The 15,947-nt window shown below is 48.2% G+C and overlaps 7 protein-coding genes across 7 annotated transcripts; 5 read left to right on the top strand and 2 right to left on the bottom strand.

The window, feature by feature from the left end:
• Positions 1–672: 672 nt before the first annotated feature.
• Positions 673–2,784, top strand: N7518_000366 (lipid-binding SYLF domain-containing protein; the record flags this gene model as incomplete). Its single annotated transcript, XM_057181294.1, has 1 exon — positions 673–2,784. The coding sequence occupies one exon, from the start codon at positions 673–675 to the stop codon at positions 2,782–2,784; it is 2,112 nt and encodes a 703-aa protein (XP_057046644.1).
• A 1,515-nt stretch (positions 2,785–4,299) lies between these two features.
• On the top strand, positions 4,300–4,650 carry N7518_000365 (uncharacterized protein; the record flags this gene model as incomplete). Its single annotated transcript, XM_057181293.1, has 1 exon — positions 4,300–4,650. One exon carries the CDS (start codon positions 4,300–4,302, stop codon positions 4,648–4,650), a length of 351 nt encoding a protein of 116 aa, XP_057046643.1.
• A 584-nt stretch (positions 4,651–5,234) lies between these two features.
• On the top strand, positions 5,235–8,563 carry N7518_000364 (uncharacterized protein; the record flags this gene model as incomplete). The annotated part of the gene is made up of 5 exons (XM_057181292.1): positions 5,235–5,355; positions 5,452–5,772; positions 6,726–6,992; positions 7,046–7,842; positions 8,033–8,563. 5 exons carry the CDS (start codon positions 5,235–5,237, stop codon positions 8,561–8,563), a joined length of 2,037 nt encoding a protein of 678 aa, XP_057046642.1.
• An 800-nt stretch (positions 8,564–9,363) lies between these two features.
• On the top strand, positions 9,364–10,764 carry cp1 (putative carboxypeptidase S1; the record flags this gene model as incomplete). Its single annotated transcript, XM_057181291.1, has 1 exon — positions 9,364–10,764. The coding sequence occupies one exon, from the start codon at positions 9,364–9,366 to the stop codon at positions 10,762–10,764; it is 1,401 nt and encodes a 466-aa protein (XP_057046641.1).
• Positions 10,765–11,718: 954 nt separating this feature from the next.
• Positions 11,719–11,993, bottom strand: N7518_000362 (uncharacterized protein; the record flags this gene model as incomplete). Its single annotated transcript, XM_057181290.1, has 2 exons — positions 11,719–11,752; positions 11,812–11,993. 2 exons carry the CDS (start codon positions 11,991–11,993, stop codon positions 11,719–11,721), a joined length of 216 nt encoding a protein of 71 aa, XP_057046640.1.
• Positions 11,994–12,516: 523 nt separating this feature from the next.
• N7518_000361 (uncharacterized protein) lies at positions 12,517–12,750 on the top strand (the record flags this gene model as incomplete). The annotated part of the gene is made up of 1 exon (XM_057181289.1): positions 12,517–12,750. One exon carries the CDS (start codon positions 12,517–12,519, stop codon positions 12,748–12,750), a length of 234 nt encoding a protein of 77 aa, XP_057046639.1.
• Positions 12,751–13,951: 1,201 nt separating this feature from the next.
• N7518_000360 (uncharacterized protein) lies at positions 13,952–15,807 on the bottom strand (the record flags this gene model as incomplete). The annotated part of the gene is made up of 5 exons (XM_057181288.1): positions 13,952–14,763; positions 14,819–15,218; positions 15,304–15,382; positions 15,445–15,587; positions 15,658–15,807. The coding sequence occupies 5 exons, from the start codon at positions 15,805–15,807 to the stop codon at positions 13,952–13,954; spliced, it is 1,584 nt and encodes a 527-aa protein (XP_057046638.1).
• Positions 15,808–15,947: the final 140 nt, after the last annotated feature.

The following is a 15,947-nucleotide window of genomic DNA, read 5'->3' as shown; positions in this document are numbered from 1 at the left end:
TGTAGTCAAAGTAGTCTAGAATGGTAGGAAATGCCTCGACACGCGTTCTACCGGACAAGGCTTTTGAATTTTCCCGGTGGGGGTATGAGGTATGTGATTATGGACTGACTATGTATGGATTAATAAGAGTGGTATAGTTACAAATACATAAATAACTTAAATAACATACAGAGTACAATATAAATTGTCACTGCAAATGCAAAAACCAAATGAAAAAAACCAAAAAGCGAAATTAATAATTAAAAAACCAAAAAAACCACCTGATCCGTGGATGATGACATTGCCTCGAACCTTGGAACCATGGAAGAGCATAACCGTCCAGACCCTATTAAACCCTTCCGTCTGACCCGGAAATCTTTTTTATAACTTCCTTTTGCCTCGTCAGTCGCTATAATCTCGCTTTTCACATTTTCGACAAACCTTCTATACATTTGCGAACATTCCTCCCCGCATTCCTGGCTTGCAACCGATCTCGCATTCTTCGATCTAGCTGGAAACATTCCGGATAAGAATATATCGGGATTCATGCTGTTCGCGGCGCAAGTCGTGTTTCAGATATTGCGAGTATAGATCTCGCCTTGATCAGCCTCTCGCGGCGCGGAGCGCATAACCTTTGCTACTTCTTCAGTTCCCCATAACGTCACGGCCTCTTCTGTCTGGCAGCAATTCGTTATGTCTTCTCAAAATAAGTGGGAGAAGACGTTGAGCATCTCGAAAAAGGGCTTTGACAAAGCATGGGACACCGTCGACAAGCTGGGCGGCCCCGTCAACCGCCTGTCACATAAGCTGGGCGCCGAAGCCTTCTGGCCTATGACAATCGATAAGGAAGCCGACAAAGCCGCGCGCATCCTACGCAGTTTCTGTAAAGATGGATTCTACGCCCCCGATTCCTCAAGCGGCACCGATGAGAATGGAAAGATCAATCGCCCCAAGGGTAGACAGCGCGTTATTCAGAAGATCCCATCAAAAGTCCTCAAAAATGCCAAGGGAGTTGCCATTTTCACGACTATGCGCACAGGTCTGTGGATGAGTGGCTCTGGTGGTAGTGGCGTGCTGATTGGTCGCATCCCCGAGACCGGCGAGTGGAGCCCTCCATCTGGTATCATGTTACACACGGCCGGGATAGGCTTCCTCGCTGGTGTTGACATTTACGACTGCGTGGTCATCATCAACAGCTATGACGCGCTCAACGCATTTAAGAAATTCCGATGCACCCTCGGTGGCGAGATTAGCGCTGCTGCGGGCCCCGTCGGTGTGGGTGGTGTCCTCGAATCCGAGGTGCACAAACGCCAGGCACCAATTTGGACATATATGAAGAGCAAGGGGCTGTACGCAGGTGTCGCGGTCGATGGCACGATCATCATTGAGCGAACAGACGAGAACGAGCGCTTCTACGGCGAGCGGATATCCGTCGACGAAATTCTCTCCGGCAAAATCCGACATCCACCTTACGAGCTCGCTACCCTCATGCAAACATTGAAGGCCGCACAGGGCGACACCGACGTCGACGGGAGTCTCATCCCGCCACCGGGCGAAACACCTGGCGATATGGAGTTGACGGAAGACGGACAACAAATATTCGGCGTGCCGGCTGTGGACGACCCCGATCCTTATGGAGTGAAGGCGCTGGAGGCGGAGGGGCTTTTCATCCGCGAGGCTGGCACAAAAGCGAGGCCCAGCCACGAGACATTTGAATTTCGGCCTAACCTAGACAGTCCTATTTATAGCACTTTCTCGCGGCGCAGTATGGATAGCTCGCCGCGTAATAGCTGGCGCGCCAGTGTGCAGAGCGCCAAGAGCTATGCTAGTGTCAACCGTGGCACGCAAACGATTGAGGACCCACTGATCGAGCCCACGTCTGTGAGCCGTGCGTCTTCCCGCAGGTCGAAGGGATCGTCTATTGGCCGTCAACCGATGAATACCTGGGACGAAAATGAGCCTCACTGGGATACGATTGCTATCCATGGCAATGAAGAGCACGTGAAGGTCCGCCAACTGGAGGGCGAGGAAGCGGAGGATAGGAAAGCGAAAACGGATGCCTGCCCAGATGCACACGATGACCCCGCGTTCGAGGATGAAGACGAGCACTTTGAGATCCACGAGCTTGGCAATGTCAAGGTCACACCAATGGAGATTGTCCCAGCCTCGCCGTCGAAGGTCGAAGACCAGACGACAGGCAAGCCTACATCGCCGAGCTTCACCCGGGCTCGTCTGGTCACAATCCCGGCACGCACCCCACCTCCCTTGCCTCCGCGACACCCCGGCCACGTCCGGGGCTCTGGCTCAAGCCGTGCCTCAATGTCGCCAACGGCGCTCTCATATTCTAGCCGTAACACCTCACCTACAGACGCCACCGAGGTGGTGGAGAATACCGAACATTTGGATGAAACTCCCCACGCCATTCCATTCCCCGAGACCAAGACCTCTCCCCATGTTACTCTTGCGAGCGATGACGAGGAGATTGTCGAGAAGGACGAATTCCACTCTGTCGACGGCGAGTCGGAGGATGAGGACAACGTCATTCTCCTCGAAGACCAGATTGCCACCCAGGCCGCCGAGCAGGAGAGCAAGATGGACAAGGAAGACGAGAAGACAAATTCTCTCGATGTCCCCAAGCTTGGACCTAGCATCAAGTATACCCCCGAGGTTGAAGAGACCCTCGACGAGATCGAAGCCAAGCTTGAAGCCGAGATCAATCACATCCCTGCTGTCCGCGAAGAACATGCAGAGTCCCCTGCTTTGACTGAACTCGATACCACCTTGCCCCATGCCCGGGCTGAGTGATCTTGGATTCTGAGTAACTGTTTTCTACTTCCTCTTTTGCGATTCCCTCGGCATTCTCGTTTGCGTATTTTTCTCGACACACACCTTGGCACGATACCTCTTACGCATTCTATACACATCTAACTCATTTGGGAGTTCTTGGTCATCCAGGCTCCACTTTCATACCTCTTCCATCCTCATCTCATCTCCAAAAAAAGGCTTCTCTTTGTTGGTTTCCTGCCATTGGCTTTAGCGTGTCTGCATTTTAGCGAGTGAGGGGTATTTGTTTTTGTTCCTGGGTCAGGCCGATGGTGAAGGGGTTCTTTGGGCTCCTTGCCCTTTACTTTATTTGAGAGCTTTCGCTCGAGTTGCATTATATCCTGTTTCCCGGACTTGGAATACGCTCTTTTATATATTGGTACTTGGCTAAGCTTGACTTTGGTCGGTTGAATTATATAACATCAGTAACTATCCAGCGCAGGTCTATTAAATGTACAGTAGCATGTCTCATCTCAAGTGGAAATCATCCTTCGAATCTATTATCCTTTTCCATGAGAGAGTAGATGGATTTACCCACGTATAACTTCTAGAAAAGCATAGCTGATGCTGCTTTAGATTGAGATGCTTCATTTATGATAGCAAAGCCTTCTAGAAGTGGAAGTAAAGACACCGAAGTATTTATATCAGTTTGAGCCGATAGAGAAGGCTCGCTCACAGAAGAGAACGATCAAAAGACAGCGAAAGTGTCATGTATGAGAATAATTAACCCAATAGAAAAAGGGGTGGGTTAATCCGGAGGCAATATTTAAATGAACCAATCACAGGAATTAGAGTAAACCTCCCGGAAAAATGGAGACCTACAGATTTGTATGGCGCCAAAGGCTTCATTTTCGACGATCATCGGACCTAGTTATTCCGTGCCGACATTATTGTGATTCGGACCAACTCCCAGGCATTAAGGCTTTGATATGGTGCAAACGACCCCTGCGATGCTGCCTACTTTTCTTTCCTCTTCCTTTTCTCTCCTCTTGACCATCTCCCCTCATTCTCTCTCTCCTTGACCATCTCACCCCTTATTTCCAACCCTCCAACTGTATGAAACACTCATGCGATACCACAGTTTGGGCGAACCTCGAGCAGTCACTCCATACTCTTTTCCGGTTTCCGAACTACATTCTTTGCAATTGACTGTTCAAAGTCTCCTGGTCTCCCTTGAACAAATGCAACATGACTTCAAGTGTCGCGCGAAGCTCGAAAGGCAGCATTAAGAAGTGAGCATGATGGCTGGAAATGTTTGTTTACTGTTACTAATTTGACGCAGAATTCAAGGACCAATAGTGGCAATCACGGTCGGGGCATCAAAGGAACCCTTTCATGTGCACGAATCAATCATCTGCAATTCTTCGCTCTTCTTCAAAACGGCCATGTCAGGGTCTTGGAAGGAATCCAAGGAGCACACTTTCAAGCTCCCGGAAGATGACCCCGAAATCTTTGCTCTAATATTTGCACTGGCTTTACTTCGCCGAAATCCCCGTGATGCTTGAAAAATATGCAGCAAAGGAAGAAGCAGCAAGGCACCGTTACAAGGAGTACCATAATCTCGTCGATGCATATGTGCTCGGTGACAAGTTGCTCGATGGCAAGTTTCAGAATTCAATCATCGATGCAATTCTCGAGATGTGCTCTACGCCTGATGCACACGATGGAAAGAAATACTATCCTAGTATGGCGGTGATCAAACATGCATACATAGTTACGACCGAGTCTGCCGGAATTCGCAAACTGTTTGTGGATTTGTTTGTGAATACTGCGGCAGCCAAGTGGCTCAGTAGAGAACTTCAGAACTTCCAGCGGAATTTCTCTATTCGGTTGCTGAAGGCCTCATGATTAAAAGAACCTCTTATGGTGGGCCAATCAAAGCATCCCAGTATTATGCTAAGCCCTCGCTATTCTAATGTGGCAATGTGACTACCCCGGGCTTTTCTGACTTCATTCTGACTTCATTCATCTTCCCACTTTGTTTTCAATGACCTCTAACTTAGTAAGGCATTTAGATATATAATGGTCAAATTTTGTATTCGTTTCATTTCTTGAAAGTCCGTAGCTAATCCAGCTAATTGGTAAATTGGTATATGCATCTTCGACCTTCGTTTAGCCAGACTCGTTCCTTCTGTGGTGTATCTACTCGAGTCCTCACCCCTGGAATATGAACTACATTAATTAGGATCCGCCGAATGAAGAATAGATGCCGTGATAACCGACAGTCGAGGCCAATTATGCAGATGTGGACACTGGAGATATGAAAATTCCGAAAAAGGAAAGATATGTCAGGACGTTACCTCGTTACCTCCGCTAAGTCCGAAAGCTTGTGCAACTTTATTTGAAAGGATCATACCTGCTTGTTCCAAAAGGACACATCCTCCGAGATTTTCATCTCCCATCTTTTCATCTCCAGGCTCAAAGCATCCAAAATGCCTTCGGATAACCACATCAAAGCAGCCTTGTCTCTCATCGAGGACAAGTCCAAGATCCTTGGCTTGACCATCGGCAACTATGAGAACGTGCAACCTGGAACATACCTACCCCGCAAAGGTACGAAGCAGTCTATCCCCTGACCTCCCCTTTCCCCTTTCCCCTCCCCCAAATCGTGTGACAGGCAATCCAAATATGGACTAACAAAAACCACAGCATGTCAAGAGCCCCCGAAGCTCTCCTTCACTGGCACCAACCCTAACAGCACCTACATGATCGTGAGCATGGACATTGATGCCCCCTTCCCTGGCTTCGGAGTCCTGGGTCCCATCCTTCACTGGATCCAGTCCGATGTCAAAGCCACCAGCGAGGGTGTACTGGAGTACGACGCGCCCTTCGTCGCCAACTACATCGGCCCTGCTCCCCCTCCAATGAGCTCGCCCCATCGGTATACCTTCTTCCTGTACGAACAGCCTGCAGACTTTGATCTCACGGCCCATGCACCTGCTGGTGGCAAGAAGCTTGGCAACTATAATCGTATGTGGTACGATCTTGATGCTTGGGCAGAGAAGATCAAGCTTGGTCCTCTTGTGGCTTTCAACTATTTCACCAGCAACTAGCTGGTTTTTGATGTTAATCGGGTTATGGTTTGATGAAGTTTAAATGGGAAGATATGTCGTTTCTCGTGGTCGTTTTATTCTCGAGTCCAGAGGGACCTCACTAATTGTCAGTCAATGAATGTTGCTTTACTTTGGCTAAATTAATCAATGACTCCAAATTTCTCAACTTAACATCCTATACTGTAATAAGGGATGCACATGTGTCTTCTCTTGCTTCTTGCTCTGGCAGTAATAGACACGAGAGCTTCTCGATGAGCCACTCAGCTTGTAAATCATCTACTAGGTGATATCTCAGCCCTCATACAGCCCTCAGCCTCAGGTTTCAATGGAGAATCCCGGGGGCTTGAAAGGAGCATCTGAGGTTGTCTTTGTTTATTGTTTGTCTGTGCCATTATTGCAGTGCCATCAATAGTTTATAAGGGTAGTCAGATTCCCCAACAAGGATTTTCTGCGTTTAATTTCATGGGTACTTTTCTTAGTGTGGTTCATTTTCCATCGGGGAAGATGGCTTCCAACAAACCGGTAGACAAGCTGGCTGACAATCTGAAGGGGTTGGTCATCGGCGCCAGCGGTACAATCCCTGGATATCAACATGGTATGTTTTCCCTCAAATCAAAGCATATCTATAGAGAGAGAGGGAGAGAGAGACGTTTCCTAGATATAATTTGATGAATGACACCTTTTATCTAGAGGAAATCAAGCGGATGGTCGAGGAATGTGGTGCGAAGTTTGCCGCGATAAATATCAACAAATGCACTCATCTGGTGACGACAGAAAAAAATGCCAACAAAGATTTGAGAAAGAGTTAGTTACATCAAGCTTCGCATCCTGTGATATAAAGTGTCTACTAACAGGGTGATTTTGCTTCAGTCAATGTGGCTCGTGAACTAGAAAGCTGCCAAATTGTGAACATCGATTGGCTGCTTAAGAAGATCGGAAACGATATTCCAGAGCATGGTCAGAAAAAAACAATCAAGGGCGAGAGGAATGAAGATAGCAAGCCCAAAGGCAAAAAGCGTGCGCGAGAATCTTCAGTTGGGGACGACGAAGGCAACCCTTCGAAGAGAACGAAGGATGAAGAACAGATCAAGCTCAAGTACCTGATCAGTTTGGTTGATGAGAAATACCCAAACCCGAGTTAGTGATACGATGGGGTATTTTCCAAGACTTTTCTAACACTTCGTTATTAGGTAGCACGCTATCCGTTTACCAGGACGACACCGGTTTGATATGGGATGCCACACTGGTCAGTCTTGGTGTGAGAAAAGTTCAGATTTGCCGCATACAACTTCTCCTTCGTCGCGAGTCACAAAAGTTCCACCTGTGGAACTTGCAGTACCAATGCGGGTCATCCGAGACGTCAACATCAATTGGAAGGGTAGGAAGCTTCGACTCGGTAAAGCGTGCGTTTGAGGTGAAGTTCAAGTCACTCAGTCATCTAGAATGGGAAGACCGAAATGATATTCCTTCTTCTAAAGGCTGGATTTTCCTCCAGATGCCTCAAAGGGAAGTTCCCGTTTTCACCAGCCGGATCAGCCCGTTGCCAACAAGCGTTGAGAACGTTTTGAAAATCATCTTCACATCGGGAGGAGACTTGAAAAACTATGTCCATTTGCTAAACAGTCAGGGGCGCGGTATTTTGCTTGAAAACCAAGTGGACAAGAAAAAGCTCCTGATCGGGATTGCAGTCTTGGCCAAGCTGATGGAGCTCACCAATCCTCAGCTAAATCCTCGCGACACTTACAAAGCGAAGAACAAACTGTGCAACTTCTACAATCACTTGATTCTCACACAAGGGACTCTTTCGGATAACAAAGATATTGTCAGACAGGAATTGGAATCCCTCGATCTGTTACTCAAGTTGCGCGATGCCAGCGAGATTCTGGAAAAAGAATGCCAGTCTTCCTCATTGGCGATGAGCCAGATATCCCAAGTACTTGGTCTGGCAAAAATGCTCCCAGGTATATATCCTTTGTGCCTTCCTGTGGTAATTTCTTGAGTGCGTTGCAAAGCATGAACCTGACCCTTGTTGACAGTGAGGAGAGATTCGACGGAGTTCAAGATGCTCCAGGAGTATATTGAGAAAACTTCTTATTCACAACACATTTATCAATTCAAGGCAAGCTGTGTTCAAATGAGATAAGCAAAATCCCAGTCTAACGCATTCATATTCCTAGGAGATCATCGGCCTGTTCCGTCTCGAACGTCCTGGGGAAGCGGAGCGTTTTGCCCAGTGGGAAAAGGAAAACCTTGCTAACATTGGAGATCGGCGACTTCTGTGGCATGGCTCAAAAGCTAGCAACTTTGCAGGGATCTTGAGCCAAGGGCTGCGTGGCGATGGGATTGTCAGTACCGATGGAAAGCGCTTCCTTCCTGGGGTATACTTTGCCGACATGTCTACTAAGTCGGCACAATATTGCAGAGGGAACGGGGAAGTCTTGATGTTGTTATGCGAAGTCGAGCTGGGGAAATCCAGGGCTTTTTCAGTCCACCATCTTGGCATGACTGTCCATACTAAATGGCGCGATGCTGGATATATTCACCCAGATTTCAAGGGGTGCAAAGTGCCAGATGTTCACGCGGGAAGATCAACTACAATCCCGAACGGCCGGCGTTATTACACCTCTGAGTATATCGCGAAAAACCCAGCACAAATTCGTCAACGGTATTTGTTCCATGTTAAGCTAGTTCAAACGCCAGGGACTTAGGGCGAAGATGATTGAGGGATTCGAGTTAATTACAGAATGTTGAGATTTTCCTATCTGGAGGTATCTAGATTTATTTTAGTTCAATACAACGTTAGAGGTTCTATATCTGCATAATCCCACCTCATAGACATCGGGTAGTGGATGAATAGGTATGTTCGACTTTGTATAGGTATAACATAGCTAGGGCATCGAATATCAGGTGGTTTTGTCTTGGCACTTCCCCTCCCCTCACTTGCACGAGCACGAGCCACATTGACAGAATTGTTGCCAGGGTTGTAACTCTTCTCTCGGGGTTTTCTTTTGCTTCCCACAGCTTCGTTCACGTCATGATTAATTTGTGGACCGCCGCTCTGGTAGTAAGTGCTGTCGCGCAGTACTTTCCGCCCATACCAGATGGATTGAAGGTGGTTGAATCGAAGCATCAGAAGGGAGTGAAGATCTCATACAAACAGGTGTGATTATTTTGAAGTCATTGATATCACATAGTGTCATACTGATAGATTGCACAGCCTGGAATTTGTGAAACAACGCCAGGGGTGAGATCATACTCGGGTTACGTCCATCTACCCCCAGGCTCTCTGGACGATGTAAATGTTGATCAAGACTACCCGATCAATACATTCTTCTGGTTTTTCGAGTCTCGTCATAACCCGAAAAATGCGCCATTGTCTATATGGATGAACGGAGGCCCAGGAAGTTCTTCCATGATTGGCCTCATGCAGGAAAATGGACCCTGCATAGTCAACGAGGACTCCAATTCTACAGAACTCAATCCCTGGTCCTGGAATAACTATGTCAATATGCTGTACATTGACCAGCCAAATCAGGTTGGCTTCAGTTATGATGTCCTGACGAACGGTACCTTTGATCAGGTTAAAGGTGCCTGGAACTTGTCGGAGTGGTCCGGGGTGCCCAAGCAGAACAACACTTTCTACGTCGGCACGACAGCTAGCCAAGATAAGTCTACTGTGGCTAATAGCACTGCGAACTCCGCGCGGTCACTATGGCACTTTGCTCAAACCTGGTTCACCGAGTTTCCGCATTACAAGCCCCATGATGACCGGGTTAGCATCTGGACTGAGTCATACGGCGGTCGTTACGGTCCATCTTTCACTGCCTTCTTTCAGGAGCAAAACGAAAAGATAAAAAATGGCAGCATCGATCCCTCGGGGGATCCACACTATATTCACCTGGATACACTGGGCATCATCAACGGCTGCATTGATCTCCTAGTACAGGAAGCGACATACCCAGTAATGGCATACAACAATACCTACGACATCCAGGCCATCAACAAGACCTTATACGGTTACGCTATGAATTCATGGGGTCGCCCCGGCGGATGCAAAGACCAGATCATTCACTGTCGCGCGCTGGCCGCAGAGGGCGATCCGCAAATGCACGGCAACAACGAAACCGTCAACAAAGCGTGCCACGACGCCGACAAGTTCTGCAGCAACAATGTCGAAGGTGCATACTTAGAGTTTGCAGACCGTGGCTACTACGACATCACCCACAAGAACCCCGACCCTTTCCCACCATCCTACTACTTGGGCTGGCTGAACCAGCACTGGGTGCAAGGCGCACTGGGCGTCCCGATTAACTTTACCCAATCAAGCGACGGTGCCTACAACGCTTTTAATTCTGTCGGAGACTATCCGCGTTCAGACGTGCACGGCTACCTCGAAGACCTGGCGTACGTGCTGGACTCCGGTATCAAGGTCGCCCTCGTTTACGGTGACAAAGACTACGCTTGCAACTGGATTGGGGGTGAAGACGCCAGCTTGCTGGTCAATCATGCTAGTGCTTCTGGGTTCCGGTCTGCCGGGTACACGCCTCTACGCACGAACTCCTCGTATATTGGCGGCCAGGTCCGGCAACATGGCAACTTTTCTTTCACCCGTGTCTACGATGCTGGTCATGAAGTCCCGGCCTACCAGCCACAGACTGCATATGAGATCTTCTATCGTTCGCTGTTCAACCGCGATCTGGCCACGGGTAAGATCAATACTGCACGTAATGGCTCCTATGCCACGCAAGGGCCTGCGTCTACTTGGCATATCAAGAACAACGTCCCGGAGAGTCCGGATCCGCTCTGCTATATCCTTGCTTTGGGGTCGACATGCACTGAAGACCAGATTGCAAGTGTGATCAATGGCACCGCTGTTATTCGTGATTATGTTGTTGTGGAGGAAAGTTGAAGTACCTCATGTAATCTCTATACATTATTGCTCCTCATGTATTTTACTAGAACACGCGAAATGACATATAGAAATGAGTATGCTTCTTCTATAAGTGAGACTTGTTGTGACGATGTCCTCGTATGTTCGATATTCAATACACTCTTTGCTTGCAGCCAAGGCTATCTCAAACATAACTGATCGGATGGCTCGATGGCTTAGTCAACTGAAGAAGGTCATGAATAGCATGAGTGGATGTCTCGCATCTTCAACACGATAAGAGGATCCGAGGGTTTCACAAGTCGTCACAGCTTAAGTGTAGGTTTTGCATCGCATGGAGGTTCGATTCGTCTAGGTTCGGCCCGAGCCGTGGTGGCGCCCGATTCGACGGATGGCGGGTCTGAAAACCGGGTCCCTGGTTTCCACCAGGTACATACCGAGGAAGTAAAGGAAAGAAGCCTCCTCGCGGTCTAGAGAAGCTATGGATCACTTATATTCATAGCCCTTCAAACAGCAGAGAGTCGCCGATCTGTAGAGTCATAAAACAGACAATCATGCAGATGGTAACAGTAACCAGACCAGATCACTGTGTTTCAGTATACAATCACTTCACAATGCTATGTCCTCCATGACTGACTGAATATAAGAAGAGCAGTAATCTCGGCATTGGCTTGATTGAAACCATTGCATGCACTCGTAATAGAATTTACGATGAGAGAACTGTGAAAGTCAAAAATACGACACATATCTGAGACATCAGGTAGAACAATGAAACTACTATAGGTGACTGCAAACTAGGCTGTGATATCATATCCTAAGGAGGAAGGCACCTGCCCACTCCCAGATCAGGTGCCTTCCCTTTTGGTCAAAAATCGTCACCAACCCCAGTTCCCCATTTACCTTAAACCACTGGGAGGGTATAAATACCTGCCCCCTCCCCCCTCCCCCCTCTCCCTCTTCTTCTTTCTTTCTTCTTCAACACTCCGGGTCCACATTGCACATCGTGTTCCTATTGAGTACTTTTAATTTTTTGAACTTTCGCCAGCTCCAGATTAGTATTCAACATACGTCTGCTGCTGTCCAGTGAAGGGAAATCCTGAGGATTCTGATTGGAACTTTGCTGCGGCTCGTTGAAGGCTGAAACTAGGTTGGGGCTTCGGTCCTGGTCTAATGGCACGAAGCATGTTACGGTAGAAGAACTCTCCCTCTGACCACTGCGGATACAGACTGTACTTCTCTGAGTTCTCCATTGTCCGTTAGGAGCTTAACAAAAGGGGCTCTGTTCTCATCTCCTTCCTACAGGGATAACTCTCTGTTCCCAATGATGAAACAATAATCTGAGGGTAGAACGTTCCTTCCTTATTTAACCCAGCTACACGGGTCATGTGTGTGGCACCTGAGCAAGACTTGCACCTTTACGTGGTGTTCAGGACGAGTAGCCTTTACGGTGAAACCAAGCAAGTCCTCATTATCTAGAACTGCAATAGAACTTGGTATTAGATACTTCAATAAGTCCTTTTGTAAATGCTTCTGTCGTAACCTGTGCCTTCATTTCCAAACTTTATGTACCGGCTCTCATCCATGGATGTCAAACTTCTTTTCAAACTGCCACAACAAACTGACATCACCACAAACATCTTACATTACAGTGAGTATATTACCCAGTCGCCTTCCCTTATTCAATCATATTCAGACTCCTGAAGTGTTGCATAAGCCTTCTAACGTTGGATATTAGACAACAAACCTTTCTACCCTTAGAAAATTCAACTTAAAATGGCATTTCCACACCGGTTCGGCTGGCTCGCAAGACCGTCACCATTTCTTACTCCTCGACAGCCCCGACTGAGCCCAGGCAAGACAGGACGGTTGGTGACATACGATATCACTTCCGAGATGCAGTGCCCGCTATTCGATCGGCTGCGATGGTGCTTTGAGCTGGACTTTATGTGCGGATACCAATCCACATGGGGTCTTCATGATCAGCGCTGGACTGAGGATGGAGAATAGTTCCATCGAGAGAACGAAGAGGCAGCACATTAAGAGTCAAGACACCCATTGCTTTGTTATTGACATTCGCTAATTTAGATTCTTGCCACAGTTACTCCATGTTCAGAAAGCAAAGCCCTGTTCAGACTGCCCAGCACTTCTGCTAACCCCGAGAAACGAGAATCAATGAACGGACCCAGCCTCGACCGACACATATGGCAGCAACCAGTGTCTACATGTACTTCGAAGTATCCATTGTCATTCTACAAAACGGTAGCCAGACATACCGGCAAGGGCATGAGACCATGAGGCCATGACTGTGGAACTAATACCATCCTGAGGCCAGCCATGACATGCAAAGCACCATATTGTACAAATGAGATCAGTCTCATTCCGGAATCAATCCCCATTTGCTGATCATGAAACCCTTCGCGGCGACAAGATACCATTCTGAAAGTACGCCATATTTGTCAATCACTTGTTCAGGAGCATCTAGTCCTCTGGTGATGTACTCTAAAAGTCACCGATATCAATAACGCTTGCCACTCATTTTCACAAAATCACAATCGAAGCTTGCCATCACTCTATAACTCGATAGACGACTTATGTATACTGCGATTCAATTCAATGTCCTTCTACCTTCCCCTTTCCGGAACCACACGCACGCAAAAGTCTGGTCAGGCGCTAGGAACCTTATACATGCATTGTCGGAACTATACGGCGAAGTACCCTCGTCTCTCCGTGCTTTCTAGTTGGTACCCTTAGCATTCGTCCACTCTTATTTTGTTCGCTCTATACCTATAGTTGTTGGCTAAATACTTGGTCTAAGGCGGCGTAGAATCGTAATGCTTGTCAAATGAGCATCAGCACGGCATCTTACAGGTTCTGAAGGAGGCGTCGAGACCAAAGGATGATATCCATTATCCCCGGCAGAGGTGACATTCAATCTCGGCGGGGAAGTTGCTTTGACTTGGTGTTACGTATATAGGCCTTTTGTGCATCAATTTACTAGATAGTAGATTGGAGAGTATGGTTCTTTTGTAGACTACATTCTAGTTTGTCTATGCGAACAATAATAAAGGTAGAACATCGTGATTGTGGTTCTAGATATACTAGTTAAAGGCTCATCAAGAAACTCGTAAGATGAGTACTCTGAAAAATAAAAAGGACGGGGGAGAAATATCAACGCTAGTGAATAAACCATCCATATCATATAAACCAATCATTCCTTCTTATCATGCGCAGTCTCGACCGGTTTATTACCAACGCCAGACGACCAAGCAACACGAGCAAGCCGCCAAAGCACCCAGATGAACCCAAGAGAGATCACCGCACAAGTGCCAAGCTCGATATATTTACCCTGGAAGTAGCCCTCCTCGCCCTCAAGTCGTAGAACCGGGACATCGATCTCCTCCACAAGACGATCACCCGTAGGCTGAAGCTGGTAGAATAGGGTTCGCGGACCGAACAAGCTGTCCCAGCCGAGATGTGTGCGGTCGAAGGGATTCACACTCATCTTTGTGCTGTCCTCGGAAGTACAGGCCCAGAAGACGACGGGCCAGGGAATGTAAGCAGTGCGGTGTCCTGTTTCGGATGGTGGCAGGTAGCGCAGGTGTAGAGGAATGGTGGCAGTCCAGTTTGAGGGATCTGGTGTGCTGGCCGTTTCTTCGAGTTCAGGGGGTGTTGCTAGCTCGAAGAGCCAGTTTGAGCCCCAGCGCTGAACAACCCAGTCTGGGGCTTCAAGGTCCGTTTCTCCTGCTAAGGCCTGGAGAGCTACGAGATTGTGTGACTCGAGGAAGAGTGGATCTGTTGTTGCGAGTTGGTATTGATCGCCAAAGATGACGGAGGGGAGGGTGAGGTATGTGTGTAGACCGCAGGTTGTGTCGTCTGGTGCTGTGGGTCGTTTGAGGGATGATCGAGGCATGGATATAGACATTGTTGGGTGGAGACCAGTCGGGGATGCGAAGGAGACGGTGTAGCTCGATGGTTCAGTGAGAGATTGGTGACGGGAGGGGAATGAGAACATAGTTGGTTCTGTACAAGGGTTAGACAAAAGACAAGCGATATAAATAACGCCGAGGCCACATACTTAGCTTCTCGTCCTCTCCGACAACCGCTAATAGCCCGCCCATCTTAATCTCCTCCGGCTCAAGCCCTGCTTCGGCGCCCAAGAGACCGAACTCGACTTGATCGTCAGCGGAGGCTGGCTTTTGAAACTTATCCGTCCAACCGCCCTGGGGTGGACTGGTCCAGAGCCCAGACACAGTTAAGGCGTGCGAAGAGCTGTCATAGTCGATATCGACTGAGTCTGCAGAGAGGAGAGCATCGGCGCGGGTGTCGCACTCGCGGCCACCTGTACGACTCTGGTCACAGACAGTGTTGTGAATATATTTGACCAGCGGCTGTGTGGAAGGGAGTCGGGTGTAATATTGTAGAGCGGCCGAGGAACCGAATCGTGTTGAAAGAAGCGGAGGTGTAATGAACGCATCCTGTGTAGCAGAGTCCGAGTCAGATTGAACATATGCAAGATATGGCCAGGGAAAGCCCTCGAAAGAAAGGAACATTGTGAAATACCTCCTGCTTCGAACAATCCTTATATTGGGCGTCCTTGCTAGGCGCAACTATCGTGCGGAGCAGCGTGCACAGTGCCTCTCTATCGATAACCAAATCAGTCAATCGCGTTTTCCAGAGCCGAAGATGTAGGGATGAGCTCACGAAGATGATTCCGACCCGAGCGGAGTATAATGGACATGCAGGCCAGGCGAAACCCGGCTACTGAATGGCACGACAGCATCGAAAGACTTCTCGGAGGCCCAGCGGAGGTGGAGCTCATGAGATTGCTCGAGGACAGCACGCAACTAAACACAAAGTAACTAGGTCAGCGTTGTGTAATTCTTAACAGTTCTTCAATCGACAATGCCTTCTCACCTCCTCTGGGAGCTCGTCCAGTCCGACCGTAATGCGATCCTCCCGCGCAGCGTCTATGTCACGGACGGAGAGGGATGACGTGGTTAACACAGCTTGCTCCGGGTCGAAGGCGGCATTGACGCTCTGGATGAAGGTGATTCTTCGTTTCATGGTTTCGATCAAGGGATATCGAGTGGACAGTAAACAGAAGTGACGAAGTCCAAGGTTGATCTCTCCAAGGTGTCACTGGTTTCTCCGCATTCGCTTAATTGGGTTAGACTACACATATGGACATTACGTTATTCAGTCAC

This window comes from Penicillium psychrosexuale (genome assembly GCF_028828465.1).
Source record: "Penicillium psychrosexuale strain IBT 29551 chromosome Unknown utg000001l, whole genome shotgun sequence".
In the NCBI taxonomy this organism is placed as follows: domain Eukaryota; kingdom Fungi; phylum Ascomycota; class Eurotiomycetes; order Eurotiales; family Aspergillaceae; genus Penicillium; species Penicillium psychrosexuale.
This window is presented reverse-complemented; position numbering and strand designations above follow the sequence as displayed.